The following is an 11,841-nucleotide window of genomic DNA, read 5'->3' on the forward strand; positions in this document are numbered from 1 at the left end:
TGTCAGCCCTATTGACAGACGTGATGGGGTTTCCGTCCGTGATCAATGATTCTCATCTCCGGGCCGAATGAGCCGCGGGGCGCCCATCCATCCCCGTCAGCGCCGTGTGCCATGGTAGTCGCCCGAGGCCCCGCCAGCCCTCACCTCGGCCCCTGTCCCACTCTCTGCTTGGGACCCACCTAGGCCTGGAGCATAGAAGGGACCCCTCCGCCCCGACATCGCAGGACCCTGGTCCTCGCGCAGCCGAGCCTGGCGGGGCTCCTGTTCCACGACGCCCCCTAGAGCCCCATGCCCAGTCCTAGCCCAAACCTGGCATCTTTAGGGTGCCACCCCCAAGCCCCTCGACCCTCTGGGGATTCACACCTGAGCCAGGGGCGTGTCCGGGGCGTGTCGCGTTGAAAGTCACCTTCCGTGCCCCCAGCTGGGCGGGAGGGGGCGCGCGGGGCGCGGCCGGGATTGGAGCACCGCGGAGCACCGCCCCTCCCGCCCGCCCGACTCAGACCCAACTTTCTCCCCCGCCGGCGCCCCGCCCCCAGCGCAGCGCTCCTCTCCGCTCAGTCCGCGGGCCGAGCCGCCCGCTCCTGCCGCTCGCGCTGCCGCCCTCAGCCCGGCGCCCCGTGCCCTGCCTGCGCCCTATCCGGCCCACCCCAGGACCCGCCCTGCCCGACTCGCCCGGCCGCCCGGGAAGATGCGGCTGCTCCCGGAATGGCTCCTCTTGCTCTTTGGTCCGTGGCTCCTTAGGAAGGTAAGGGTGGCAAAGCCAAGGCGCGGGGTCCCAAACACGAAGAACCTTGTGTGCCAGGGGGCTCGGGGCGTCCGCCCCGCCCCCAGCACTAAGCGTCCCAACTTTGTGCGTCCTCAGGGACGCGGACAGACAGACTGCCGGCTTTAGGACTGGCACGCGCCCAGCGCAAGTTGGCTGAGGGTTAGAAGGTGGAGGGTGAAGGCCGGGCTCCTATCGGCTTCAGGCACCACGGGGGAGGGGACGAAGCGCGACCCGCGAGTGCACCAGACAGGGAAGGAGTGCGAGACAGACAGACAAGCCAGAGGGTGTTAGCCTAGCCTTCTTTCCGCGCCTACTTTGCTTGCCTTCCTCTCTGTCTGTCCTTCCACCCCTCACCCTCTACCTTCCCATTTCTCTTCTCCTTACTTGTCACAATGCCAGGTAGGCTCTGCGATCCGAACATAGATGGCCCAGGCACACGCACTTCCAAGGACCCACACCAGCAGGGCCAAACTTGGCTACAACCTCCCATCACATTTCCCGCGGAGACACCATCTCCCCTGCACAACCTCACAGACACACCCCCCTTTCGCGCCCAGTAGTGGGGGTTGTCTGGAAGGGGAGTCTCTCTTCCCACTTCCACCCTGCCCCCATCCTTCTTCACTGCTTCTTTTCCTGGGGTTTTTGGGTGAAGACCCAAAGGCTAAAAAGGGCCCAGACCTCATCCTCCCGGACTCTACTTGAAATCCTCGGTTCATATGCATGGTGTGCACAGACGTGCCTGCCGTTGTGAGGCGTGTGGCTTAACACCAGCCCCCGTGTGCTAGCATGTGTCCAGGGAATCCAGGCTTGGTGTTTAACACTGGGGCCCAGAGTACATGTCTATGCTGGTGTGCCATGGAGATGCCGGCCACCCAGCCGGCTTTGCATGAATGACTGTGCCTGCTTCACAGTGCCCCAGTCTGTGATCCACAAAGGCGGTCTAGACCCTGACCCCCAACTCCTCCCATTCCCAACTATGCCCTACCCAGGTTAAGGGCAAGCAGGTGACTCCATAGCCTTTTCTCTTGGACTTCAGTTGCCAGCTCCCAAGAGAAGCCAGAAGAAGCAAGTAATTTTCTAAAACACCTGAACCCTCAGTCTCCTCAACAGCCACAGTAGGGTAGAGACTGTCCCAGTGAGCTGGGAGAGTCCTCGGATTCTCCCAAGGCCGCCTGCCTAGTGACCTTGATGGGGTGGAAGCTGGGGGGGGAGAAGCCCACTGTGTGAACATTGCTGCCTCTGGTGGGAGCTCCTTTTGAACCTGAGGCCCGGTTTTACTCCAGGAAGATGACAGGAGAGGGTCAGGTCCAAAACCACAGTGTGTGAAGGCCTGGGGTCACAGAGGAGGGAAATACCATTGCCCCTATTCCTCCCCCCCCCCATACACACACTGCCTTCTCCACTCTCTCCCCATCAAATTAACTCCCTGTGGACAGATCTGGTTTAATTTCCTTTGCCCCCTGAAGGGGAATTAAACATCTGGCAGAGACTTGAGGGAGAGTGAGCATGAGGATATGAGAGATGGGATCTATCTGTCAGAGAGAGGGCTGCAGCTGGGGGGTGGCTGAGTTGGAAGCAGCAGGGAACTGCCTATCTGCCATTTGGTCCAGCCTGTGCATGTGTGAGAAGCTGTGTCTATGCGTGGTGTGTGGATGTGTGTAATTCTGCATAGGGAATTCTCATGTGGACTCCTAAGTAGGATGTGTGCACGTCTATCGACCCCCAGGGTCTCTGATGTATTTGCATACGGGGGCACATCTGTTGTTTGCGTGTGAGTCTGGGTTTGGGAGTATATATTTGTGTGCTCATGGCTTTGGGTCCAGTTGAGTGTAGGCATGGGTTGTGAGCCTCAGATTTGTTCATATACCCGAGTGTAATCACTGCATTCAGGGATCTCTTGATGCCAGTGTTGGGAGGGGGCAAAAGGTGAGCCGGACACAGAGAGGAGAGGCTGGGCAGCCCAGTTCCTCAGACAGCATTTGGAAATCTTAACCATCAATACTACCAACCCTACATTCCCGTAGGAGTTCTCTGCTTTCTTCCTTTCTTTCTAGGCTCCTGAGACTCCTCTCAGGGTCTGGTACTCCTGGCTTCCATTGCCCGACCCAGGGGCTCTGGCCTCTTGACTGGCCTGACTGCTTCTGGTCTTCCCAATACAGTCTTCAAGCTCCAAAGTCGGCCTTCCTCGTCCCTTGCCAAAGCAGCTGCCTACTGGGAGAAACAGCAGGCGATCAATAGTCACTAATCACTAATCACTAATTACTAATTAGCTGGGGGAGGGCAAGGGTGGGGAAGCCTGGGGGACCTTTCAGCTCTATCCTGCCTCAGGGAAGGATTAGACCTGGGCGAGTCTCTCAGTCTGGGTCAGCTACAACCCTTGTGCCAACCACCACCTCGCCTCCCACCTCCCCACCCTCCTCAAGCCCCCTAGCTAATCTCTGGCTAGGCCACTTAGGCACGCACAGCCTGGGCTCGAGCCCAGAGCTGCTGGCTGGGATTTGGGGGGTGGTAATCAAGGGCCGCAGCTGGGCCAGGGACACTGGAGGAGGGGGTGTCTACAGCGACAGTTCCCTTGGGCCAGAGCTTGCAGCCAAGCCTCACATCCCGAATGGGAGGGGCGCCGTTGGAAAGGAGGGTCATGGTTGGGGCTTGGTGAGGTAACAACAGTAAAGAGATTTGGTGGTGAGGCAAGGGAAGGCAAAGAGGAGTCACTGGGGTCAGGGACCCACACTTGGAGAACGTGGGGTAATCCTTGAAAGGAAGCAGGTAAGGGGTCAGTGCTAGAATAATTGGCAAGGAGATAGGGAACTTTGAATAGAGAGACCCCTGTAACTCAGTGTAGGTGCGGACCAGGGGACAAGATTAACAGAGAGGGGGTCAGGTCGCAGTGGAGTGAGCCTCTGGTTCAAGTTCAAAGGGGGGATCCCGGGATATACAGTAGATGGGGAAAGGAACCGGGATAGGGAGCTGAGAGTGCGGCCTTGAGCTCTGTAAATTGGCGAGTCTCCCCTTCTCCCCATGCCTGCCCCTCCTCCACCTCTACCCCGCCCACTCCCCCTCCGGCTCAGGCTTCGGGAAATTACATCCCCGCTCCGCGGCTCCCCCCCCCCCCCACCGCGCCCTGGAGCCGGCGCCTTTATAGGCACATTTATTGCAATAATAAAGTGAGGCGCGGGGCGGGGGGCGGGGGGGCGGCCGTTCCCGGGGGGACCGCGCCGGCTCTAGGAAGCAGGGAAATAAAATAAAATAAAATAAAATCAAAATTCAGATAACGGTGAGCCTTGCGCAGCAGGCCGCGGGCAGGCAAGCGGGTGGGGCTGCGGGGGAGAGGGCGACTGGCCCAAGGACAGAGCCCACCTCAGCAGCAAGCCCCCATCCCTGCCCTGTACTAGTCTGAAGAGGTCCCCTTGCCTCCACTTGCCTGGCCCCCTCCCGAACTCTGCCTTTTTCTCACCTGAATACCTGTCCTCAAGCTCCTGTCTCTATCCACATCGCCAATCACTTTCCCTGTCCCCTGTTTCCCATTCGGGTCCCCAGTGGCTTCCCCCATACCATCTCCTAGGTCTCTATCAGCAACCTTGTTTTCTCCTCCTTTCCTGTTCTGGCCCACCCCGTCCCATCCTCGGTCCAGCCGGTCTCCAGCGTCCATTTGTCATTGGTCATGCCTGTCTCCATTCTAGCCCCCATCCTCTCCTGTCTCTCTCCATTCTTCTGGTCCATCTCCCCTCAACATCTAAGCCTACCACCGTTTCCTATCTCGCTGTTCTTGCCCCCACGTCTACCCTTGTGGCTTCCCCAGCGTAGTACCCAATCCTAGCCCCAGTCCACCTCTGTCCTGGTGCTCACTTCAGCCTGTCCTCCCCAACCCCTCCCCCACAGCTCCCAGCCAGACTTCACCCCACCCCGACCCGACTGCAGTGACCGTTGGTTCTCTACTTACAAGGACTCAGTGCTATTTGCTTGCTTCCCCAGCCCAGGCCTAGACTGTCCCTTCCCCAAATTCAGGGTGCTGATGCCTCCCCCCCTGATGAATCCTAAGCTCCTTCTGACCCAAAGGGAAGAAAGAGAGAAGCAATGAAGTAGCCTAGAGGCCCAAGGGAGGCGCACCCTGCAATGCGGCTAAGGGGGGCTGTCAGCCTGATCCTCCCTCCCAATTCCCAGCAGTCCTGTCCCCAAAGAGCCCCCACCTCCCCTCCCTGCCTTGGTGGAGTTTGTTTAGCATCAGGAGATGGCCTCTACTCCCCCTCAGGTGCGTGGGCCTGCTGCCTTGGGGCAAGTGTTCCTGGCTGAGTTCCTCCGGAGCAGGAGCAGGCCTCAAGGAGTCTGCTTTAGGCCCTCAGACACCGCACACACCTCTACCTCCCACCCCAGCTGACAGCCAGCCGGCTAGCCTCTCCCCTCTGCAAATGTCACTGCGCCCAATTAGTTTAATTAAACTAGCTTTCAAGTTGGGGGGGGGATCCTCCTTGGACAACACCCGGCTCAGGCCCTCAGTCTTTGTGGGGTGGGCTCTGGCAGAAAGGGGCTCCCTTAACCACACCTTGTCACCCCGCACATCCTTGGCTCCCAACCCACGCTGGAGACTGACAAGCAGGAGGACCGAGGAGAGAGCCATGGTTAGAGAGACAGAAATGTCACAGGGTGGGGGCTTTCCCCAAACTGGAAATTGGAGACAGAGTGGAGAAAGAAACTGAGACCGAGATTGAGAAAAGGGTAGGGGGAGAGAGAGGGATGGAGACAGGGAAAGAGTGAGGGAAGAGAGGGAGAGAGAGCCTGAGCGATCACGGAAGCCAGAGGGAGGATTTTATTTTATTTTATTCCATGTTCCCATTTCTCGGCTCGTTTCCTCTCAGACGCTCGCCCCTCCCGGTCCGAGCTCCCCACCCCCAAGGTCGCTTCAGCCGCCTTCCCCCAACTCTTCCCTTTTATCTTAGCTGTCTCTGGCAGTGGGTGGGGGCTCCAAAGCCCAGGGATTTGCTAGGATCATAGAAGCAGACAGCAATTTGTCTGAGATCAGAGGTGGGGGACATCCTGGCACCTCTCTCTGCCCTGCCAAACCTCATTTCCACCCCATCTCTTCTCTGAAGAGGCTGAACCTACCAGCCCTGAGCAGTCCTAGGCTGGGTGCAGGACACAGAGTGCTGGGATGTCTTAGGAAGTCATAGCTGGGGGCATTTGGCATCTTAGCATAGAGCAGCTTGGGGGGGGGGGTGCTGGGCTAGCTGGAAATAGGAGAGGTTTGGTCCAGAGGGGGAGAGATTAGGGTTAAGACTTCTACAACATTCCCTTTGCTTTCCCTGAAGCCTCACCTACTCCTACCTCCAACCCCCTGCCTGGGGTTCAACCCCACCTCCTGGGGCTATTTCCTTACCCCCACCCCCACCCTAAGCCCATTTCCCTAGCCCTACTCAGGTGTACCCTCCGGGTGTCAGATGCCAGCTCAGGTTTGTCTGCCTGAGTCAATCATTCTTGCCACCTCCACCCCCCTCACCTGGATTGGGAGGAGGAGGGAGGGGGGCGATAAATATGTATGACGAGCGGGTGGCGGCAGCATTAATAACCTGGGATCGCAGTGCTGCAGGGACGGGACCAGGGGACCAGGCAGTCGAGAGTCTAGCCCAGCCCTGCCATTCTGGTCCCCTGTGGACACAGTGTGTAGACTCGAATGCAAACAGAGGGGTCACCCATCTTCCAGGTCCTTTACCCCTCTATTCTCAGCCTGCAAGTCAGCACGCTTGGCATTCATATATACCATGCCGGCATGCTTGTGTGAGCAACACACTCGTTCCTGTGGACACAGGCCACTGTCACTGTGTGACCCTCCCTTACACCCTGACACATGGACAGGTAACAGAGTCACACAGGGAAAAAAATGACACCTCTAGACAATCACACAGCCACCCTATACACAGGCAACAACGACCACAGCTATGCACACACACACACACACACACACACACACTGTTACAAATTGACACATGCAGCTTCACATACACAGATGTACACAGCCTCCTGGCCCCAGGTGATCAGGCACAAATACACAATGGACGGACAGCAGCCACAAGTAGATGGGAACACACACACACACACACACAGAGCCTCCTCTTGCTGAGGTACACAGCCTTCACAGACTGAAGCTACCCACACCGAACGCATGGACACACATACACAACCATTTCAGGATAACAACCACCCCAGGCACACACAGAACTGCCTCTCCCAAGGGACTTGCAGGCAGTCAGGGCCCAGCTACTGGTGGTGTCTAGCGCAGGCTGACTGACACACGCTGACACGCTCGGCTCCTCTCCCTCCCACTCGCTGTGCCGGAGCGGCATCTCCATATTTCTTCTCACTCTCCCGTCACTCTCCCCCAGCTCCTTTACTCCCGGTTGCCCCCTCCACACACACACCCCAAGATAATTGATGGCCTGGGCCTGGCCGGGCGCTCCTGCCTCTCGATCCATCAGTGCTGTCTCCCAGATCCCTGCCACCTGAGACAGGCCAGCCCGGTGGGCAGGCAGGGTGACTCCTCCCGCTCTTCCAAGCCAAGAAGTGGGGACAGGAGGAGTACCCCGTTATCCTCCAAGCTTCAACCCGTGGTTGATCCTTCTCTGCTCAGCTGGTTCTTAGAGGCCCCTCCTGGAAGGAAGGAGCTGGTCTCTGCAGAAGCCAGCCCTTTCCTGATGCTGGATGGTGAGGATGTCACAATCAGGGCCATCACTGGGAAAAGCCAGACTATCCGGAAAGGTCTCTCCTTTTTCCAACCCACACCAAAGCTGGCTTTGTCTTTGAGCCCACATTGGAGCTCTGTGACAACCCAGAGATCATCAGGTCACATTCACAGGCGTAGAAACGAGGGTCCAGACACATGAAATGACTTGGCCAAGATCACAGAGCTTGCAAGGGCTACAAGGTCTAACCCAAAACACACTCCTGAGCCACCGTTGTGGTCTGCCCAGTCCAGCGTCTCTCTTATTTCTTCCCACACAGGCAGTCAGTGGCCAGATAGCGGAATCCGGAAGGCCGCAGTATCTGGAACTGCGACCCGCCTTGGCCGGAGGGGGCGCCCGCAGCCAACACCTCCCGGCGCCCGGGTCTTCCGAGGGCCTGGGCACGGGGCGCACCTGGAGCTGGGCCTGGCCCTCTAACCACACCGGGGCGCTGGCCAAGCCCGGGGCTGCTGGCGGCCCGCCCGCGCCGCGCACCAAGAGGAAGCCATCCATTAAAGCGGCCCGCGCCAAGAAGATCTTCGGCTGGGGGGACTTTTACTTTCGTGTTCATACCCTCAAGTTCTCGCTGCTGGTGACCGGCAAGATCGTGGACCATGTGAACGGTACCTTCAGTGTGTACTTCCGTCACAACTCGTCCAGCTTGGGTAACCTAAGTGTCAGTATCGTGCCGCCTTCCAAGCGTGTGGAGTTCGGGGGCGTCTGGCTGCCTGGGCCTGCCTCCCATCCTCTGCAATCTACGCTGGCACTAGAAGGGGTGCTCCCTGGACTGGGCCCCCCTCTGGGGATGGCGGGGCAGGGGCTGGGCGGCAACCTTGGGGGCGCACTGGCCGGCCCACTCGGAGGCGCGCTGGGAGTGCCGGGGGCCAAAGAGTCGCGCGCTTTTAATTGCCACGTGGAATATGAGAAGACAAACCGCGCTCGCAAGCACCGCCCATGCCTGTACGACCCGTCACAGGTGTGCTTCACCGAGCACACGCAAAGCCAGGCCGCCTGGCTCTGCGCCAAGCCCTTCAAAGTCATCTGTATCTTCGTCTCCTTCCTCAGTTTTGACTACAAACTGGTGCAGAAGGTGTGCCCAGACTATAACTTTCAGAGCGAGCACCCCTATTTTGGATAGCGCCCCTGTCCTGGGCCCCCGAGCTTCCCACCAGATCTCAGCCTCACTAGGTGGGACCCTTCCCTTTACCCCATGCTCCTGTGACTGCCCCCCACGTCTTCCACTGTGGGTAGGGTGGAGGAAAACAGGCTTCCCCGGGACTATCAGTCAGCGTGGTTCTCCGTTTCCTTTTGGCCCCGAGTGTCCCTGAGGCTGGGGTAGTCTCAAACGAACCGTAAATTGGAGGAGCCAAGAGCACAACCCCAGAGTGGGAGGGGCTTGGACGCTTTCTTAGGGTTCCTTACGAATACGTCTTGGTTCCCCTTTTGCCCACCCTGCAGCTTTAATGACACCTGGCCTGACCCTTTTTCTTACCCTAAGCGCCGGTCCTATCTACCCCTCAGGACTGTAGCAGTCTACAAGCCCCAACCCATCTAGCCCCTTCCCTTTCTGCGTGCCCTATGTCGGTCCCCCGCTCTCTCCCAACCTTACTGAAGCAAAAGTCCTGAGCAGGGGGCTCTGCCTGGCCCCTGTGCTCTGCCCCCGCCCCCCCTAATCCGCTCGCCCGCCCGCCCCCCAGCAGTCCGGCTCCACTTGCCCTCTCTGGCTGCTTCCTCTCGGTGATATTTTTTTTTTCTATGCCAAAACAGACGGGAAAGGGAAACAAAATAAAGCGAAATCCAATACTCGCCTGTGTGAGACCTTTGTAGGAAAGGGGGGCGGGCAGGTGTGGGGTTTGTCTGGTAGAGGTTGAGCCAAGGCCTCCTTTCTTGGAGTCTGTTGGGGGAAACTGAGACAGACTGACAGACCCAGCACCTGTGCCCATTTGAGACCTGATCAAGGAGTGATCGACCAATGGGTAAACGTCACCCAGGTGGGCATTATCTCTCTCTAAGGAGGGTGAATGTTAGTGAAGGCAGATAGAATGGGGATTAGACCTAAGGTGGACTTCCGGCAGTGTATTTGGGAGACTTGGAGGAACGGAGGTTTAAGACCTTGAACGGGACGGAGTGCTAAAAGGCGGCTAGGCTCCATCCACGAGGCTGGAGGGAAAGAGAAGGTTGGGAGGGAAGGGGAACGGTGTTTGCGGCATCTGGAGTCATCGATCTTCCTTTTCCTTCCTAATTTCGTGGGCGCTGAGTTTGCAGACGGCTGAGGGAGGGAGGGAACATTGGGAGGAGGTGATGGGGGAAGGGACGAGTGCAGGTTTGGAGGGCGGGGCTGAGTCGCGGCTGGTAGCCGCTAGCAAGCGGCCCCCTTCAGCCAGCTGCCCACCCCTCCACCTCCGCCTTCAGCTCCCTCCTGCAGCCTTGGCTGCTAATTTTATCCGCCCCCAACCCTGGCCCGGGCGTTAATTGGCTGCAGCTTCATTAGCAGTTCTCAGCTCAGCAGCCCCCCTCCCCTTGGGACCCCCCTGGCTGGGCCTTGGGGGTGGTGGTGCTGAAAAGCTGAAACAGAGAGTCTCTCTTCCTCTTCAGCCAGACTTCTCTGGAGTTCCGGGTAAAGGTGCCCACGGAAAAGAGAGCAGTGCCCTCCACAGGATTGCCCACAGCGTAGTCTGATACTGAGTATAGGGGCGGATCTGACCCCGACATGTCTGAGAGTAAAAAATCACGGGGAGAAAATAAATATGTAGAGATGGGGATGGAGCTCTTACCTAGCATGCCGAAGGGGTTCAATACACAAATAAATGAAGGAGGATACGGATACGTAGCCGGGTCGGAATGAGAGGAGAAGGAAGATGGACTGGTTTCCCTCTCCTGGGCCTGGTGCCGGAGTTGCCCGGAGTTGCCCGAGAGAACTGAAGCTCTGGAGAGACAGCCCTAAAAGATACTCAGACACTTCATGTGAGACCCAGGTGGGACAGCTGAGGGTGGCAGTGACTGGACCGAGCAGGCTTGCGACTACACTCTATATTCTGTCTGTAGCACTGTGGAAAAGATCACACGTCCTTCCGTGGATCATCCTCCTCTCTCGCGACTCAAACATTCCTCCTCCAAGGCTCTGTCCACCTATTCTCCTCTCTTCCTTATGCATCCAGTGTGTGAGAAAAGTGAGCTGCTGGACTCTCTGCCCCTGTTTAGTTCTTCATGCCCCCCCCCCCAGGGTTAAGGCACACCTAGCATGGCTCAATGTCAGTTGAATGAATAAATGTATAAAATGGCTGTATAGGGTAATGCTCCTCACAAAAAGTGCTTGCTGGAATCCCCAAGGGAGGTTTGGTTGTGTGTCTTCATTGCTGTCTTTGAGAGACATTGAACTAGAAGGGGTTTTTTTTTGTTTTTTGTTTGTTTTGTTTTGTTTTTGTTGTTGTTTTGTTTGTCTGTTTTGGTTTTTCTCTGTAGCCTTGGAGCCTGTCCTGGAACTCACTCTGTAGACTAGGTTGGTCTTGAACTCACGGAGACCTACCTGTCTGCCTCTGGAGTGCTAGGATTAAATGCATGCTCTATCACCGACTGGCTGAACTAGAGGTTTTAAGATATCCCCAGCTCATGCAGAATCTTCCCTTGGAGAGGTCAATGAGTGCCTCATTAAAAGATTTACTCCGATCAGGTTCAAGAACTTGGTGATTGCTGGGATAGTCTGTGAATAAGTACTGAAAGGCACCTGCACCCTGGGATGGCCAGAGGAGGAGCGGCTTACTTTGCCTCGGCTGACGGGCCACGAAGGAAGCAGTTTTGAGTCAGGAAGACGATCCACAGGGAGCTTGTTCACAAGTAAAGCTTCATTTCATCCCTGCCATACACTCTTGTATTGTGTTTGGGGGCCAGGGTGTGACCAGGCTCACATTTGGTGCACTGGCCTCTAATTTTATAGGTAGCTGAGGCTAGCCTTGAACTCCTAATCCTGTTAGTGCTGGAATGACAAGCGTGGGCCACAACAATTATTTCATCATGGTTTTACAAGTGAAGAAAACTGAGGACCGGCGAGGTTGTTTTGCTGTAATCCTAAAGCAGGGGCTTGGGTCTTCTACCCTTTCAAATTATATCAGCTCCCACTGTGCCATAGTTCTTTACCTTCTGGAAGTGTCTCTGAATCTCCCAGAGGATTTTATAGTTAATCTGGCTACTTGGTAGACACAAACCAACCAACCAAACAAACAAACCAAAGAAACCAACAACTGGCGGGAAAAACAACGACAACAGCAACAACAATAATAACGACCCTGAGCTTCAAGACTCTTTCAGGAAACCCGGAGGTACAGATGCAAAATAAGAATAAAAACTACAATTCCCAGAAGGCCATAT

The 11,841-nt window shown here is 56.9% G+C and overlaps 1 protein-coding gene across 1 annotated transcript; it reads left to right on the plus strand.

Moving 5' to 3' along the window:
• Positions 1-520: 520 nt before the first annotated feature.
• Nxph4 (neurexophilin 4) lies at positions 521-9,282 on the plus strand. Its single transcript, XM_050163949.1, has 2 exons — positions 521-745; positions 7,757-9,282. Exons 1-2 carry the CDS (start codon positions 689-691, stop codon positions 8,612-8,614), a joined length of 915 nt encoding a protein of 304 aa, XP_050019906.1. The 5' UTR covers positions 521-688; the 3' UTR covers positions 8,615-9,282.
• Positions 9,283-11,841: the final 2,559 nt, after the last annotated feature.

This window comes from Alexandromys fortis, unplaced genomic scaffold (genome assembly GCF_014885135.2).
Source record: "Alexandromys fortis isolate MF-2015 unplaced genomic scaffold, M_Fortis_MF-2015_v1.1 scaffold_125, whole genome shotgun sequence".
In the NCBI taxonomy this organism is placed as follows: Eukaryota; Metazoa; Chordata; class Mammalia; order Rodentia; family Cricetidae; genus Alexandromys; species Alexandromys fortis.

Coding starts and splice junctions, on each gene's coding strand:
- Nxph4 (XM_050163949.1), top strand. CDS start 689: ATGCGGCTGCTCCCGGAATGGCTCCTCTTGCTCTTTGGTCCGTGGCTC. Junction 746..7,756: donor GTCCGTGGCTCCTTAGGAAG/GTAAGGGTGGCA, acceptor CTTCCCACACAG/GCAGTCAGTGGCCAGATAGC.